Here is a 19,411-nt window from a genome sequence, read left to right as displayed (position 1 = left end):
GTATGTGTGGTAAAACCATGTATAATCGTGTGAGGAATGTGGAGATCCGCAAAGAGTGCAAGGCTGATGTAAGCGTAATGAGTAAGATCAAGAAAGGGACGCTTAGATGGTTTGGGGATGTAGAGCGAATGAGCGAAGAAAGGAGTGTAAGAAGAATATACGATGCAAATGTGAATCGTAGCAGAAGTCGGGGACGCCCGAGGAAGACATGGCACGACCGAGAGAATCAGATACTTGAGTCGGCCATGTCAAGAGTCAGAATAATAGAAGAGTATGTATGAGACGATGTATGAATGTGAATGAGGCAAGAAGTGTGTGCCAAGACCGAGTTGTTTGGCGGTCCGTCCTCTCTGCCTACCCCTGCGGGGAAACGGCGTGATGGTTAGTTAGTTAGTTAAATAATTCTATTTGAAATGTGTATTTTATGTTTTTTTGACAAATATACCTAGGCAGGTCGATTTATAAACAAATGCAGAAGATACGACTGTACACGCAGTAAATACACAATAAATAAATAACAATAAATTACACACTGCAAATTATACGGTTTACAGCATGTAAATATAATATTTAGTCAATCATAAGTATTGCTTACTATTTCTCTCCAATTTGTCACTAAACAAATGTATAATATTTTTGCATAATAAACAAAAATATTTTTGAAAGTCAATGATTCACAAGCTTTTCACGGGTCTGCGCTATTCATAATTATAAATTATAATGTACAATATAATGAGCATGTTTGAGTAGCAAGTAAATAAAATAGATAAGTAGGTACTGGTTCCTCTGACCTAAAAAATAATAATAAAAGGAAATGTTTCACCATCATTATAACTCGACTGCCATCTATTGACAGAATTAAAAACTATAATCTGCCGTGCCGCGTAAAAATATTTCTTTTACTAAAAAAAATCAACCCGTTAAAAACGAAGTTTTATTTACAATAAAATAGATGGATGTAATTTTTTTTTTGATTTGACTAAGGATTGAATCGTCCTTCCCAGAAACTAATAATGTAAATCGGAATCACTCAAGCCAAATCCTAATTGGATGGTACCAAAATTTATTTGTAAATTAACTGCTGTAAATTTTTACAATGTCATCAAATTTCAGAGAAATGCTTGCATGTGGTCATGTGTGTACATGCGTACCACCAAATGCATTGTCATCGACAACTCGATAACATGTCTATCTGTCGAGTTTCAGCTCGATCGAATGTCGTGAAGTGGGCTAATATCCACATCCAATATTTCATTTCATTAATACATTCATTCGAGAAAACAAAATAGAAATTTAAATTAGTTGATTTTGCAAACTGCAGCACCATTTATGCACAATCGTCCACTGCAATAATACAATTTTCCTCTATCTAGGAAGTAGGAACAAATTGGTTTTTTTAACTGGCCGCTTAAAAGCAAACTCAACAGCCATGACGAGGCGTGTCAACTTTGGCATCTCTCTCACTCCATCTGACGCAGTTCTCCTGTCAAAACTTTGCGGTGGTCGTGTTTCAGTGTGTTGATACCAAGAAAATCGAGTTTTCACAATTAACCGTGCCAATTCTAACATAATCCATAAAGGTATACTGTTAATAATAGTGTCTTCTGTATATTTGTCTATTTATATCCATCCTTTTTGTTTTGTTTTCATATCTTTTGCGATAAGAATCGGCGGCGAGCCCAAGTGAGTCATTTGTTGTTATCCCGTTTAAATCGGGTTTATAATAGCTTGTAATTTGATCGTAGTAAAGCGGTACACGAAAACCGCATCATTGAGGGTGTGATTGGTGTTCTGAGTGATTTGTTTATAGTTTCGTTTGTGTTTTAAGATGTGGAAAGCTAGTGCCGGTCATACAGTTGCGAATCTTCCTGCTCAGTCCAATGACGATGACTGGGAAACTGATCCAGATTTCATCAACGATGTAACAGAACAAGAGCAGAGATGGGGTTCCAAAACAGTGGATGGTTCGGGAAGAACTGGAGCATCATTAGAGTGAGTTTTCACGCATATTTTTTATACTTTATAATATAATTTCGTGTACCTATTCAATGTGTTTTACATATTGGGTCATCTGGTTTTTTCTTTTTATTACATCCATTTAACAATGCGAGGGTTTGTAAATTCCTATATATTGTATGATCAAAGTATAATATTTTATTATGTAATCCTCTGGTAGAAACAATCTAAAAATGTGCAATTATTTTCTAGTATGAAACAACTTAGAGAGGATGCAATTGATAAAAACGATAAAAGCAAGAAAAAAGAAGCTGAAGACGGCCCACAATCTTCATATGGGTAAGTACCGAATATTAAATGTTATTTCCCAAATATATTTTACTGTTCAATTGTTGCCAAAACAAACTAAACCATAATAATATTATAGTTTTACGGATACTCCTATTATTTTACTTTTATAAATGAATAAGAATTGACTTTGCTCTCTCTCCATGTCGATAATTTTATTATTAAATATAATTGTTGAAAACCTTCAATTTTTTTCTTTTTTCATTTTAAGCAACTAAAATAGATAACCTTTAAAGTATTTTATAAATAATACACATATATATATTATATTCATTATATTTTCAAAAGTTACCTACCAATTATTATTTTGATTGATTCTATTATATTCTCAGTGATGGCACCAATGAGGTTACATCTATACTTGTTATTGTCCCACAAAATTAAGATAAAATGTGGCAGGTGGGAAACACTCTTATGTTTCCAGTAAATTTCAAACGTTGCTCATGCATGACAAACATTAAAAAAATATTTGTATGACAAAGTTGGGTCAAATACTACCTCAACGCCGACTTAAGTACAGGCCTGGGCTCCTGATGGATTTTATCAAGTGATTTAAGTCAGTGCCTTGCCATAATGGAGCAATGGCGGTTTGCAAATGGTGGCGATTGTTGTTGATTCTCATTGTTACTGCTGATTTTGTGTGTTGTTTTATCGCAAGCATATAAAAATGGACCTTAAAAGCTCTGGACAGAGCATTAGTGCGATTTTGTATGAATGGAATTGAAGCCAAATCTAGGGTAAGGGGAAATTGCCTGGCAGCCATCTTGTATGACAAACTTTTGAAATGATTTGTATGCAAAGTGGTGCCTAATGATCTATTATCAATAACTGTGTTGTTAATGCAGTTATAACGGCTTATTATTTTGATTTGATAAGACGTCATCAAAAAAGTTTTGGCAATTTTCATACATCTACCGCTCTCCCCGCGGCTTCAAATTGTTCTCAAATAGCTCTGTCCAAGGCTTTTTAGGTCGATGTATATAAATAAAGAAAGTAATTAGACTATTTTAAACAGTAAAATTTACTTAACGACAGTACTAACTTCGTATTTTATATTATATTATTCAAATGACGCATAAAATCTTATGGCGGGAAACAATGTATTATTTGTAATAATCGATAATAACAAGTAATTTGCATTTACCTACAAATGAAATGTTATTCCTTGGCTTTTACCAGTGTTTGCCGAGGAATGAAAACATTGTGTTCTAGCACTTTTTTAATGCAATTTACTTAGAGAAAGCACACAATCTTACACGGCATTAAGTGCGAAAACTATGAAATTGAAAGCACCACAAATGATGTATTTTTTGCTTGCAACTTTGAGATTTCTACGACATGTCTATACATATTGTAACATCATTGTAACTATGCATTTTTTATTTTCTGCAAGTTCGTTTTCCTTCTATATTCCAAATCTCAAAAATGTATTTTATTCTAGTTATGGAGGTAAATTTGGAGTAGAGCAAGATCGTATGGACAAATCTGCCTTGGGGCATGACTACATAGGAAAAGTAGAGAAGCACAGCTCACAAACAGACCACAGTGCCGGCTTTGGTGGAAAGTATGGCATTCAAACTGACAGAGTTGATAAGGTTATTATAATATTATTAATACATTATAATTATGTCTCAGAGTGTTGCTATCAATAAATGTGAAATACATTTTTTATTCAAGATCAAAGTCAGCCATTTTTAATATATGATTCGTAAGTATTGTTTACTGGCGCTTCAATGCTGACAGCACATATTTAATATTGTTTTTTGTGAGAATTTCCCAGTACTCTCTTCTTCTTTTAGCTGTCTCGGAAATATTCTCATGTTTTTATGACAGACGGTTACAATTCCTGTTAAATTGTTTTGTCGTCTTTGTTTGTTCGATCAGTATTTAAATAGAAGGCACTCCGAATAGTTTTATTGGTAGACGGGAAACGAATTCCAAACATTTGTATATAGTTGATATTTCCAGCAGGACTGGTAATTTTTATGACTTGTTCTTGTTCTCAAAAGCTCAGCTTTCAGATGTTTTGCTGCTTTTATGTTTCCTCCATCCTTTAATGCAGTCTCTTTAAACCTTTCCCTAAGTAGGCCCTTTATAAAGCATCCTTCATTACTACATACAAACAATGGAATGATGATCTGGTAAAATTCTCATATTTAGCATATTTTTGAAACAACACTTTTTCAACTTAATTACAATAATAAATGTCAATTTCAGCTGTTGAATATGGAAAATAGTGTAATTTATTAATTTAGTTTTTTTATTAATTTTAATTCAAATCAAAATTAATATTATAAACTTTTGTATGGCGGCCAATGTTGATAGATCCATAATCTACAATTAATACGATAATTGATTTTTTAGGCTATTTCTTTTATCTTTTAAAATTAAACTCTAACTAAGAACCTGTTTCGTTAACTGTGTTTATGGGTTCTTAGTAGAGGTTTCTTAAAAAGAAACATTGTTTTTGGTAATTATGCTTATTATGTGTGGTAGTCGTAAGTAAAAATTTAACAAAAATCTTTTTCTTTCAGTCAAAAGTCATTCTATTCACACCTAATATTATTATTCCAAATACAAAATCAATATCTAAAAACATTACTTTTCTCCATAGAGCGCCATGAGCTGGGACCACAAAGAGAAAGTAGAAAAGCACACATCGCAAAAGGACTACAGTTCCGGTTTCGGCGGAAAATTCGGCGTTGAATCCGACCGAGTGGACAAATCGGCCTTAGGCTGGGACCACGTCGAACAAGTGGAGAAGCACGAGTCCCAAAAGGACTATACCGTGGGGTTCGGAGGGAAGTTTGGCGTCCAATCCGACCGACAGGATAAGTCGGCCCTCGGTTGGGACCATCATGAAGCGTCGCAGAAGCACGAGAGTCAGACAGACCATAAAAAGGTAAGATTATGTTCCTTATGTGGCTGTCACAGAAAAGAAAAAGGCAGCTAGGAATTTGCACAAATCACATTCTGATGTACTTTTTTTATAAAAATTGGTGTAAGGTCTTGTGTATCAGAATGTGACTTTTTGCAAATTTCTAGCTGTTTTTTTGCTTATGTCGACAGTATGTAAATAATTTAAAATGCGGTTGTACTATTTTATACATTTATGGCATCTAAATAAAAGTTTTTTCGTGAAATCTTCTAATCAAGGGATCTTATGTGTGAGTGTGAGTAGTTTTTATGTACATAACTGTAATTATTTTGATTTGAATTTTTTCAAATTTTACGCGTTCAAAAATGGAAATTTTAGCTCACAGTATTGTTTCTCTTTCGAGCCATGATCTGTGAAGTTTCCGTTTAAAATAACCACTAGATGCATTAATTCATTAACATTTTAAATATATAATTCATTCAGGGAGGCAAGCTTGCTTTCTTCGGAGGGGGCGAAGGCTATGACTCTTGCGTCTTTATTGGGTTCATATGGCAGAGGGCAGGAGGTAATTCGAACTCGCTCTTGGGCGGCGGGCGGTTAGGCCAAAGCTTCGGCTTTCCCACAGGAGATGTATTCCACAACTGACTTGACCTCGGCTAAAGTCTGCCTTTTTGATGGGCTCAATCGTTTGGCAGCACGAGTGTGCAGGTCGGTGGCTCGTCAACAGATCGCCGTAGCGAACTGAGCTAATCTCTTTTTCTTTGTTGTTTCTCCTACTGGTGGCTAAATTCACGAAAATTTAAATTAATAAATTAGCTGCAGGTAGACATACCTCAGATAGCTTTCTAGGCATAACCTAGAGCTGTGTTTCTCGCATGTCTGACTCATATTTACCAACTGTGTAATTGAATATTTCAATTCATAATTTTTTTTGTTTTTAATTATGCATTTCAAAGTTATCATGTTGCTCTATACTATTGTTTATCTTATACCTACTTTAAAGTTTCTAATAAAATAGACACTCGAATGATGATTAATAGGATTATTTAGGAATTACTTGAGAGCAAGATAAGAAGATAACTGTGTTTGCCTAACACATGTTGCGCCTTACTCATGATAATATAATAACTGCTATTGTTTCATATCTTTTGACACACATGTCTTAAGGTGATTATTATTATAGTTCATCAAAACATCCAACTACATATCTGTATAAATAAAAATGTAAATGTTCTTTTGTTCAAAATTTTAAATCTCCGAAATTTTCTTCACCGATTGCTTTGAAACTTTGACACAACGTTGCAGTCGACATCTGTTGGACGATAAGACAATATTATTATTTATAACTAGTTTTACCCCACGACGCGTTGCTGTGGCTCAGTCTGTCTGGGAAGATAGAGAAACAACAGCGCGTGTGGCTTTTACGTCCAATAGATGTCGACTGCAACGTTGTGTATAATATTGTCTTTGATACTAATATTATTATTCAAATGGTTTTCTGATATATTTTTTTATCCTACTATAAGTTTTATAAAATGCCCAATATCCCAAATTTTATGCGATAAGTCTTGGTATTTGTAACAAACAACGGAATCACAATACATTTTAACCAGGGATTTAATTTACCACACATGACACATCCGGCATTAAAAAGATAACACATTAAATTATGATACCCCATTCAAAACTACTTTTGGCTATACACATGAACAATATAATCATATTTTACAGACGTAGGTCATGTTAATTCTTATCAAACATACGAATCCGTACCCCTCTTATAAAAGCAAAGTAGGCATAATGTCAGAACAGAAAACGTTGACTTTTTACAATGGGGTAGTTTTGGTTAAAATGCTTTCCACCCTTTTTAAGGCAGGCTTATAATATGTTTGTATGTGTGCCATCGATATATAATAACAATAGATTGGCCCTCTCATACCTAATTTCAATCTAAAGATAATACTGCTTAAGATAAATTCATAATACAACTCCCCATCGAATTCCTTCGCTTCGAAAGCCTAGATATAAATGCAAGTTCCCCACAATAAAAAAACAGCACAATTTATTACTCAAATCCCATAATGCTATTTGGTAATACTTTATCAGCCAATAGCGAGCCTGAAAAGCATCACGTCACAAAATGTAAAGATGAACATAACAACCCAACTTGATGTAAACTTGTTGTACAAGCTTCTAAAAACGTACGCTGTGCCAGACAGGGTGAGTCACACAAGTACTGTGAATGTAGGCTGGAGGTCCCGATACACGGAGACGCAAGATGTTGCTCCTTTCACTACGTGTGAAGGGAGAAGATCCGTATACAAGTGACTTTGTACACTATATAGAAGCTTCGGTGCCGCTGTAGAGCTGGCCTGATATGCTCGAGAAGCTCCTTCCGTTTGACGTAGCCGGGTTTGCTCCACAGAGAAGTGTTACCTTCTTCAAGCGGCAGTTATGTTTGGCATCTGTGCCGTGCGTCCGACACATACGTGAAACCAGTGAAGATTTTTCATTTAGTTGCAAAAGTGTTGTCGTAATTTGTTGTGTTACCTAGTTATTTTTGTTAGTTGTTTTGCTAGAAAGAAACGTAAGATTTTATCAATTTTTACTTTTATCGATACGCTGCCTCTGCCTATAAGGTTTATATGTTTTTAATATCATGTAGCTAATTAAATTATTAATAAAAATGTCACGAGAGCCCCTTTCCAAAATATTAACTGCCAAAATTTTGAGTTTGAAAAATGATCGTCATAAAGTGAAGTGAGTAGTAGTGAGCATTAGGACCAACTTGCTAGAAGACAAATTTGCTCCGTTTAGACCAACAAAAGGTAAAAAATAACACTTTTCGCGATCTTTCGACCGCGAAGTAATGCACTTTCTTTTTGATAAATGTTTGTTTAAACCGATTTTTTGTTTTCGGTGTTAATTTTAAAGTTCACATGCCCTGTTTAGATAATACTTGGTCGATGATGTGTGCTAATGAAGTCTCGTGGGCATATAATAATAATCAACTATTTTATTTGTCCAGGGTTTCGGCGGCAAGTTCGGCATCCAGACGGACCGCGTTGACAAATGTGCACTCGGCTTCAACGAGCCAACTGACAAAGTGGGCACGGTGTACGACAAACCCAAGCCCTCAGTGGCATCCGCCAAGCCCTCTGCGCTGAGGGCGCGTTTCGAGAACATGGCCAAGCAGAGCGAGGAGGATGCCCTCAACAAGGTACGCGAGGAGAGGGAGCGCCGCCTCAAGGTGGAGAGAAGGGAACGCGAAGCAGACACCAACAGGAACGATGTAAGTGCATTTTTATTATATATATAATTGTAAGTCAGAGTTGAAAGGTGTATGTGGGTTTCGGTGTGGAAATGAACAATCTAAAAAATATGGTGCCCCTTTTTACGCTGATGATGCGGTGCTGATGTCTTACAGTATGTAAGATCTACATTCTCATTTTTAGGCTGTTGCAAGTATGAATAATGAGTTAACCCATACACCACTCAACAAATCAGCACAGCTGGATTTTGACATTTTTTGTTCATCATTAAAAACACTTACTTTGTTATGAAGCCTTTAATTTTTTATTACGTTAACATAAACGCGTAAGCTACAGGACCAATCCATAGTAAAATTGAGGAGCTGGATGTTAAAACAACTTATCATGAATATTGTAGTTTTGAGTAAAACACATTCAAAGGTTTTTGAACTGCGTAATATTCACTTCTAACTTGTGTTTGAAGTTTTGCGTGCAGGTCCATCTGTGTAAAACCTACATCATTAATATTTACACAGCAGATAAAGATATATACAGGGTGTATCGGCACGTACCCGACAAACTTTAACCAGCTATTCCTTAGCACATTTGGAGTAAAAAATGTTATGGCCACTTTGCTGTCCGGTAACATTTTTTTTTAATAAAAAATTTATTATTCATATTTTCACCACATGTCACCAATGTTTTATCCTTTGTCAAAGTTTGAAAACCCATCTGGCAATATTTCGAGTTTCGTTGAATAATGTACGTACGTACCTTCGTTGGCGCGCTTTTACAATCACAACGAAATGGCACGGCACCATTCGTCTCATTTTTAACTATTATTATTTAGTGTGTACGAAAGAGCGAGGACACTTTTTGACACACTTGCTAATAACAGCTGTTGAACTCGAGATTCAATGCAAATGACAGTGACGGAGTGTGGATTTTTTTTATTTATTTTTGTTTTTAATGGAAAAAAAATGTTACCGGACAGCAAAGCGCCCATAACATTTTTTACTCCAAATGTGCTGAGGAATAGCTGGTTAAGTTTGTCGGGTACTTGCCGATACACCCTGTATAATGGAGATATGGAAAAGGTAATGGGAGTAAAATCAGCTTCCAGCTCCACGATGCAAACACTCCAACCGGTTTACTGTATTTCTGTGAAATTTATTAATCAATGGGTAATAATTTTTTCATGATTATTAGTTTAAGGTCTATGAAAGGTGCGTGAAACTAACTTGTTTAACGAAAGTATAATAATTGATATTCCCGCGGTAATTAGTACAATGAGAGCACACTGAAAATATTAAAGTACCTTGGGATGAACCATTATTGTCTGGCACAGATATCTTCGATTTTAGAGTTGAAAAGATACACATTAATGAACAAATTTAACCAGTATTGTTTAGAAGGTAATTTTTCATTCTGTCTGGTACAAATCCTCTCTCCATTGACGAAATGTAGCTTGAAATAGATTTATTTTTATGTCGTGAGCAAACAAGAAAACTGACCATAACGACAGGGATTATAGCACCCCTAATATTGGGAATTCTGTGAAGCAGATTGAATGGTAAATAAATCACTAAACTTAGCTAAAACCATTTTTTTGGCATCGGTGGTCTGTTACCATCGAAGTTGCCTGAAAAAAAATTGTTAAAAAGAAGCTAGTAATTCTTAGTACGAGAATTATTCAGATATCCGCGATGATCAAAGTAACCCACCCCCCCCCCCCCGATGTAAAAGTCACCCCAGTCTACATTTCTTTTTATTTATTTTTGTAAGAAAATGTGCCTGCAACGTAACTCATTCTCTATTAATATATTTATTTCATCTTTGTAGAAATTATATGTGACCTTGTGATAGCAATACAATTATGAGAATGCATAAGTTTTTTGGGCTTGGTTTCCCATTGTTCTGGCCCGTGGGAATATTTCCTTCACATGTAAAGATTGCTATTTAGGATGGCAATTTTATCAAACTATTTAAAACACTCTTATTATTATAGTCTGCCGCTATTTTTCGCACGAGAGGATGACTCCGTAATTATTACCTTATGATTTATCTGCCTACAATTTATTGTAGTAAAGTAATAAATATTCCTCAAGTACCTAGGTATATAATTTGCTGTTAAAAGTTGAAAAATGGGTCTCAATTTTCATAATTTTCCCTCGAGAACAATATATGGGTTTATATTCATAACGTAGAATTTAAATTCATTATATAAAAAATGTATTATATTAACATCTTATTTCCAAAAAGAAGACACTCAGTATATCCTGATGAGAGACCACCATTAACCTCTTGTGGGAGATATTTAAAAAAAAATATTTCTCTGAATATAACTAGCTATTTTGGGGAAACTACATATGGGATATTATATGCTGTTTTTATAAATATATGAACCCATTATCAGCTAAGACAGTACAATTTACAAAACATAATTTTTCAACAAACAAGTAAGTTATTACGAAAACAGAATCAGCTGGCGCACGGTGAAAATTTAGCGTCGGCGGTCAGGATGTTAAGAATGGAATCATTACTTGAAATGGCTTTTGCTATGTTTTCTGACCAGATCTGCGTAGTCATGTAATTCACAACCTTCCTCTTTCACACCTCGTTCCCCTCCCCTTACCTTCACAACATTCCCCAATTAACCTTTTGAATGCCAAGTACGAGTATACTCATACTTCTTATGAGCGTGTTCATAGTATTTCTACTGTGATTATTGTTATCATATATATATATCGTTATAATCTGGCACCACAAATAAGCATTATAATTGAAGGCTGACAATTTGTAATAAATATGAAGAAAAAAATTAACTTTATTCAAAATACTAAATTTTTAAAATAATTTTCAATACAAAACTCTTATATACAGGGTGTTCGGGGGTGAAGTGCTCTTACTTCGGGAGGTGATTCTACATGATAGTAGAAGTAAAAAATAAATAACTTTTTTTGAAATTCCAATTATTATTTTCCTATACAAAAATATTTTTTCATAGAAGAATATTTATATTCATACACAAAAAATTCAACATTTTTTACCTAAAAACTACCTTAAAACATTGGAATTTAAAAAAAAGTTATTTATATTTTTTACTTCTTAAATCGTGTAGAATCACCCCCCTAAGTTAGCTCACTTTACCCCCGTACACCCTTAACCGCTTCATGCTTTTAAACGAGTCCAATCGCGTGCTAAATGCGTTCCAATTTCTGCTAGCCCGAGTGAAGCTTGCCGGTTTCGACTTGCAGCGCTCTATTTCTAGCTAACACGAGTAACGCTTGTTAACGAAAGTTAGCGATGTATTTTAGTCAGTTTGAATTTGCCTTCAGTTGAGATCGGTGGTGTTTTTGAGCTGCTGATTTCGTTCTTATTTATATTTTAATTGAAAAATGTATAAACTTTGAATAAAATCATTTAAAAAAACCTGATTTAAAAAATACTTTTTATTAAAAAACTCTAGCATTAAGTGGTTAATGACCATAATTGCTGTATGGTGGAAATTTTTGGCATTCAAAGTAATGTGTGGGTTTTATTCTAGAATACAGAAAAAGTAGAGCAGAAGCCCTTGGCCCGCCCTGCACAGAGACAGCCCATAAAGACGGGCAGTGAAGCATCCGTATCGAGCGCTGTGAAGCAGTTTAGTGCACCAGCCCCAGCAGCCACACCCGCCCCCGCTCTTGCCCCCGCCCTCGCCCCTGCTAAGGATCACACTGTGAAAACCAACCCCACACCATCTAAAGTCAAGGTACGGAGAGATAATTGTATGTGTCTACCGAATAACTTTGCAAGTGACAATATGTAACAAGTTTCTTTAGGAACACTAATTTGCATTCAATATTTTTTTGACCTAACATAATATTTATTTAATTATAATCATGCTATAATAATATTTAATATTTGGCTGATTTATACAGTGCTCAAATTTCGGGGGTGATTCTTCATGATTTTCAAAGTAGAAAATACAAATAAGTTTTTTCGAAATTCCAACGTTTTGTAGTTTTTAGGTAAAAAAGTTGAAATATTGTACATATGAGAAAATAAATATTCTTCTATGGAAAAATATTTAAAAAAAGTTGTTTATCTTTTTTACTTCTTCCATCATGTAGAATCACCTCTCGAAGTTAGTGCACTTTATCCCCAGACACCCTGTACAGTGCTGTTTTTGTGACAAAATCACCTCAAGGGAGCTGAACCATAAAATGATTAAAATTGATGTGAAAGAAACTTTTTTCATTGGGGAAATAATCGACAAAATAAACAATGTGGAATAACGTTGCTTGGCGCTTTCTCTTGCAACATTTTAGTATTTTAAAAGTGTACCCCGGCGGGCTCTCATAAAAACTTCAGTTTTCAGGTAAATATTGGGACATAGCCACATAAATGTTTGAATTACCAGGAAGAAAGTTGCAAGAGAAGCAAGATTATTTCACCGAATGGTACAATAAAAGTTACTTTAAATTCTACATACTTCTTTTTTCTCACTGTCGTACCTGACTCCAAATGTCGGTTGAATTAGGCTACTTGTGTACTTCAGTTTTCAAAGGATTGGAAAAACAAAACTTCTTAACCCTTAAATGCATGATTTATTTATTTTTCTGGTAATAAACATATTTTGTAGATATTTACATGCATATGCAAGGAAATATAAAGAATTTTATTTTTTTGTATTATTTTAATGATAATTGATTAAAAAAAAATTGTTGCAGGTTTACAACACCATTTATTTAATAAAAATTAATATGAATAATTTACGTATGAAAAAAAAATAAAAAACCTAAAAAAATTTCTCAAAACTAATAAGTGTACCGGAAAAATACGAGTTATTACATATAAGTATTGTATTATTGTATCTACTTGCCTAAGAAAATCAAAATAATAACAGCAAAACACAACTGTAATTCTAACCTCCAACCAATTTTCGAGAATCTTCACTTTGTTAAAGAAAAAGTGACATTTGACATTCGCGAAAGAAAAAAAAAGTGATGCCACTCGATAAAATATATTACCGTGAACTTGATAATTCTAAAACGGCATGCATTAAGTATACACCAAAGAGTTAAAGGTGGTTTGAACGGTATGTTGCCGTTTTGCAACAGTATGCATTTAAGGGTTAAGGCGATGTAATGCAAAATCATGTAATATTTTTTTGGTTTAAATCACTTACAAATATTATAGATCCTTTAATTAAAAACTGTGAGAAGAATTAATACATCTTGGCCTTTGCCATAATTGAGTATTTTCATAAGCCTAGAAAAAAATAAAGTATCAGCCCTATAGAAAATGCCTTGAAGTGCAAAACCTCCTCCTTACAAACCCCTTTTCGGATAAGGTTTTATTGTACAATGTGGCAAATTAAGTTCTTTAGATTATGATGGGAAACATTTTAATATTTGTGTCTTGCGTAATAAAATACATCCTGCAAATTGGCAAAGTTTTTTTTTTGCATAAATCTAAACAGAGGTAATTCGCTTAAGTGAAATCCTTATACATATGGGTTTCACTGTAAATACAAATGATTTAAAAGAAGCAGAATAGTTTGAATTCTTGCAATATTTTACTCCTTATGTATTTTTAATGGGTGAATCGTGTCATAATTTTTATTATGTATCTATCATAAAATGTCCCAGAAAACGTGGAATATTTTCATGAATGGATAGTATAAAAAAGTCATATTAATATTTTTTTATTATTTGTTTTAGTTTGCTGGTATGGATGATGATTTGTCTGATGATAAATCCACAATCCACACAGTGTTTGATGCCCCCGACATTATCCAGAATACGCCAAAGAAAGTGGAGAAGGAAGTTAATATCATAGACTCTCCTGATGCTGAAGAAATCAAAGAAATTGTCAAATCTGAACCTACAAAGGTAATTAAAATGTGTTTTAAATGTGATATTTTTTTTTTTAGAAAAATAATTTGCCTCTTAACAATATTGTAAATTACTTTATTTGTGGTAGATGCTGTTAGCCCATGGCCTTCATATTGTATAGGTGACAGTTTTATGCTGTTTTTATGATTGAGGTTATTTACAAACGTCTTCCATTTCAGGCACCAATTCAGCCCACCATAGTGGCATCTCCAGTAGGGTGGACAGATGGGGAAGACGGTGGAGATGGAGACGAGGAAGGTTTCACAGCCGTGGCCCTGTATGACTATCAGGCCGCTGCAGAGGACGAGATCTCCTTTGACCCTGATGATGTCATCACCAATATAGAGATGGTAAGGAATAAAAATTTCACAAGTCCAGTAGGGTGAACTGGTAGGGAAGTTGGTATATTTATTTATTTTATTTTAAATGCACATTTACAGTTATACATAACCAATAATAAATATACATTTTATTTTATTAAGTAATACATAATCGCGTTTTTGAACTGTTGAATATTTAATTGGAAAATATCTATATCAGCGGACAGGTAATTTAGTAACAGAATCATTTTTCCCAGTGGCATTACTAATGGTAAGTTAGTTCTGCATGTTGGAACGACAAAGGTTCTGTGCCTGCACGCTCTTGTGTAATTGTCGGGGACATAAAACTCAAATTAATCTATTATATCAGGAATACAGATGTTACCGTTTAGAAGTTTACATGCTGTTGTCGGCAAAGCAGTTTTCCTTCTATCGATGAGGCTATTAATACTCAGCATGCCGGACAAAAAGGCTGATGGATATAACCAGGGATAATATCCGAAGTCTCTAAGATATAAATATCTCAGAAACTTCTTTTGTACTTTATCATTTGAGAGTACCACTTTCCAACATGCTACGTACTAAACTATAGTATAGCACACAAATCGCGGCCGAGCTGCAAAAATGTCTGGAGTTGCTTAGCACAAATCCTAGCATTCTTTAAGCTTTGTTGCATATCGTTTCTACGTGGATTTGAAATGTTAGATGCATATCAAATGCGATTCCCAAATCTCTCGAAATAACAATGTGCTGAAGAGATGAATAAGACATTTTGTAGTTATAGTAAATGGTTTTGTTATATCACAAGATACAGCAGGGTGGACAAATGGCTAAAATGGTATCTCAGGAGTCATGTCTCCAGTAGGGTGGACGTATGGGAAGGAAAGCCATGAGTTGCATGTCCGCTAGGATGGACAAACGGGGAAGATGGTATGTCATCAATTTAATATCCAGTAGGGTTGACTGACTGGGAGATGGTATGTCGCAAGTACCAGGAGCAATAAAGTCGACAGATGGCGAAGATATTATGTTGCAAGCAGTTATATAGCATAGGATGAGAGAATGGGGAAGATGGTTTGTCACTAGTAGCATATTCACTAGGTTGGACACACGGAGAATGGTACATCACAAGTTGTATATTTATAAGTTTGAACAGACAGGGAAGATGGTATGTCATAAAAAGTATGTCCAGTAGGGTGGACCGACGTGAAGATGGTATGTTACAATTAGCATATCACTAGGGTAGACAGACAGGAAGACGACCCTAATCTTTTTTAATCATTTCCTTGTTTCTAGATCGATGAAGGCTGGTGGAGAGGCTTGTGCAAGGGTCAATACGGACTCTTCCCCGCCAATTACGTACAGCTTCAACAGTAAAACCATTTTTACGTAAGACCGCTCAAAACTCAGCAACAAGTTTCATAGTGACATCAGTAGGCTATAAAGTAATATTAAACGAATATACAAACTATTATTATTATATAAAATTTGTATAAACTATTTTCGTGTTGTTATGGAAACAATGTTTTACATCTCGATAGTTATGTACGAATAATATTATCTACAGTTACAATCGTCTTTATCGTGAAATTATTAAGCATGACGTGGTAAATTGATGATGCACGGACGGAATGAGTTGAAGCCACCAATAATTAACTACAAAAAAAATGTACTTTGATGAATGCATACAAAATTATTGTTAATTGATAAATTCCTGAGATAGGATTTACGGAATTGTTATAAAATTTAGGGATGATCTTCTGTATGATTGCTGTTTTTATTTCATCTGGTCACACAGAGTATTGATGTACCAAAATAAATAACAAATGGTTGATCATCTGGAGAAAATTGATTGTACGTGAAAAAAAATGTATTTTATTGATTTATATCAAATTTATTTTTTTCTCAATGCAGAACAAAAATATCAGTATTTATAAAAGATTTACAAAATTTATCAAATTGAGGTGTTAGAAGGAATTTTTTACAATTTTTTTTTTATAAGTAAGGAAGTATACATTATGTATTCAGAGTAAGGACGGGTTGTTTCAGAGAATTTGAACAATTCTTCAAATTTCAAAGTTAATTTTCAAATTCTGTGAAAGATTTTTTCGAGTTCTGTTATTATTTCAGTTCTGTCAAGCAACTAGCCTATAATGATATATGTAATAACAGAAATTGAGTAGGACTTTCACAGAACCCGAAAATGAATGTTGAAATTTGATGAATTGTTCAAATTCTGCGAAACAATCTATCCTAAATGTGCAATTTTCATGTTGCACAACATTTTTAATGCAAATTTTTTTTTAGTTTTTATCCTAGTCAACATAATTTTTTGAGGATGGCGGAAAATTTTCAAATGCAATTTAATTTGTAATCTTTATTTAAGTTTTTTTTTTATATTCATTATTTTTAATAAACAGTTTTCAATAATATTATTGTTAGTTGTCTGACATGTCTTCCTACCGATATAATTATTAAAGCTATGGATAATATCTATTTTTGATATGATTTAATACAGGGTGGCGCAGATGGATCGGGTGGTTTTAAAATACTTGTCAAACTGTCAATTTTAAAGGTATTGGATTGAAATAAAGTGCAAATCGTGTAGTTACAATGGAAGTTTATTAACAAAAAATTAGTAAAGTTAGTTTTTAAAAATTGCATCCATCAAATGCCCTCCTTCTCGAGCGACGCATTCTTGGAGTCGGTCTTTAACGTTCCGCATTGCCCGCTCAAGCACATCACCAGGAATTAATGTGATTTCGTTGTGAATTGCTGCCTTCAACTCCTTCAAACCTTTAAAATTGACAGTTTGACAAGTATATTAAAACCACCCGATCCATCTGCGCCACCCTGTATTATTATGGCCAATAGTGTTTTACGCTGGTGATTATTGGGTTTTACTCCTTGTTGATCTTTTTTCTTTATGACTTTTGCCCTGATGATGAACTATGCAAGGTTGTCCGAAATGCGCAGTCAATAAGGAGGAACTACGCAACACTAACTATCCCAATAAACAACCAATATAAAATGATCTAGTTTTCTAAAGTACAGGTGAATTAATTCTTGCCTTAAATAATTTGTGTAATTATTTGGATGATTGCATTTACAATACTACTTTTAAGTTACAATAATTATTTAAATAAATAAAAAATGCAATAAATGTTGAAGATAATTTTATAATCAAGCCTGTTTTTTTTTAAATCTCTGTTTTGAGTTTTTTTTTCATTCAAATATGTATTTTCTTTTAAATCTTTGGATATAGATTCCACTAGGTTGGCCCATGCATAAATTAAAATGATTTCCGTTTAGTTCAGTCACTGACAAATTTTATATATGCCGATATGAAACTAGTGATAAGGATAAGATAAACATATTATTATTACCGGTAAATTTCATGCGGTAAGCTCTTGCAGTTGGCTCTCAACTCGTTTGCTGGTTCGTAATACGGCTTGGGCTTGGAAATTGACTTATTTTATTTGGGTTATTTCACTTACAATAATTTAAATAAAATACGTTTATTTTACACCTTGTATCTCACCTGGCAGATATTCTCAGTATCCCCTGTGAGAAACCACCATTCTTGAAATGGATTTAGGCATGTTTAATGACCAGATTTGAATAGTCTCAATGGCTTCGGGCAGTTGTAATTTTTGCACGGTAAGTAACACATTAAAAAAAAAATTGAAGCTCGGGCCTATCTAGTGTACAATTTTACATCAAAGATTTTTTTTATACTACTTATATTACATGTTCGATAAACTTGTATAATATTTACAAATATACTAAGTATGTATTTTTAACAACGAACAAATTTTTCATGTCCCGGTAATCAAAATGTTTTCATTTTGGCTGACTGAATTTCCCTACTTATTTTTATTATAAGACAATTTATTGTCTTAATTGCTTTTGAATGAATATCGACTAGGTACTTGTGTAATTTTAAGAGTCATTTTCATTATAATTAAAATGGAAGGAGGTAACATTCCATCATGAATTTATTGTGTAATCTGAAGATGTTCTAGGACGATGAGAGTACTTATCGTTTATCCAAATGTTTATGTACATTTAAATATAAAATGTTAATAAAGATTTAATTTTTATCAATTGTATTTCATTTGAAATGTATTTTGAGCCACATGTAAGTTTTAGCCATGTTTAATGACCAATGCTCTACTCGACTTTAACCTCTTGAAGGCCACCGCATCCTTGGATACCATTAAGAAATCATTTTTCTGAATATAGCTGGTTATTCTGGGGAAACTACACACTATTATTATAAATATAAAAACACATTATCTAAACAATTTAAAGTATGTTATTACGAAAATAGATTCAACTGGCGCACGGCTAAAATTTAGCATCGGCCATCAAGAAATTAAAGGAAAAATAAGTAGGTACCTTACTGACCTGCACACTAGTACAAAAACCTCAAAACTATTTATCATTTCAAAATTAAACAATACATAATAATATATTATTTTTTTTTTACATATTATGTACATGTTTTGCCCAGAAAAACCATAAATGTCAAGCCACAAAATTTGTATAGTGCCCTTTAAAATTAAATTCAGCACACTTGGACAAAAACCTCAAAACTATTTATCATTTGAAAATTAAACAATACATACATAATATCTATTTTTTTACATCTTTTGCCCAGAAAAAAACATAAATATAAAGCCACAAAATTTGTATAATGCCCTTTAAAATTAAATTAAAAATATCATGTAGATAAACAAGTTTAACCCTTTCAGACCTGAATTAAAAATGGCA

General features: G+C 33.6%; 1 protein-coding gene across 1 annotated transcript; it reads left to right on the top strand.

Moving 5' to 3' along the window:
• The first annotated feature begins 1,445 nt into the window (after nucleotides 1-1,445).
• Nucleotides 1,446-18,732, top strand: Cortactin (cortactin). The gene is made up of 10 exons (XM_089639969.1): nucleotides 1,446-1,580; nucleotides 1,829-1,992; nucleotides 2,209-2,295; nucleotides 3,746-3,899; nucleotides 4,919-5,206; nucleotides 8,211-8,474; nucleotides 11,981-12,187; nucleotides 14,142-14,312; nucleotides 14,495-14,665; nucleotides 15,932-18,732. Exons 2-10 carry the CDS (start codon nucleotides 1,829-1,831, stop codon nucleotides 16,010-16,012), a joined length of 1,587 nt encoding a protein of 528 aa, XP_089496095.1. The 5' UTR covers nucleotides 1,446-1,580; the 3' UTR covers nucleotides 16,013-18,732.
• Nucleotides 18,733-19,411: the final 679 nt, after the last annotated feature.

Source organism: Hesperophylax consimilis, chromosome 15, assembly GCF_061612785.1.
Source record: "Hesperophylax consimilis isolate HC1 chromosome 15, BYU_Hcon_1.0, whole genome shotgun sequence".
NCBI lineage: Eukaryota > Metazoa > Arthropoda > Insecta > Trichoptera > Limnephilidae > Hesperophylax > Hesperophylax consimilis.
The sequence above is the reverse complement of the archived record's forward strand: the minus strand, read 5'-3'. Positions and strand labels throughout refer to the sequence as shown.

Excerpts from the sequence above, each read along its gene's own strand:
- Cortactin (XM_089639969.1), top strand. The coding sequence starts at position 1,829 with ATGTGGAAAGCTAGTGCCGGTCATACAGTTGCGAATCTTCCTGCTCAG. Across the intron at positions 3,900-4,918 it reads AAACTGACAGAGTTGATAAG|AGCGCCATGAGCTGGGACCA; the intron begins GTTATTATAATA and ends TTTTCTCCATAG. Across the intron at positions 12,188-14,141 it reads CCACACCATCTAAAGTCAAG|TTTGCTGGTATGGATGATGA; the intron begins GTACGGAGAGAT and ends TATTTGTTTTAG.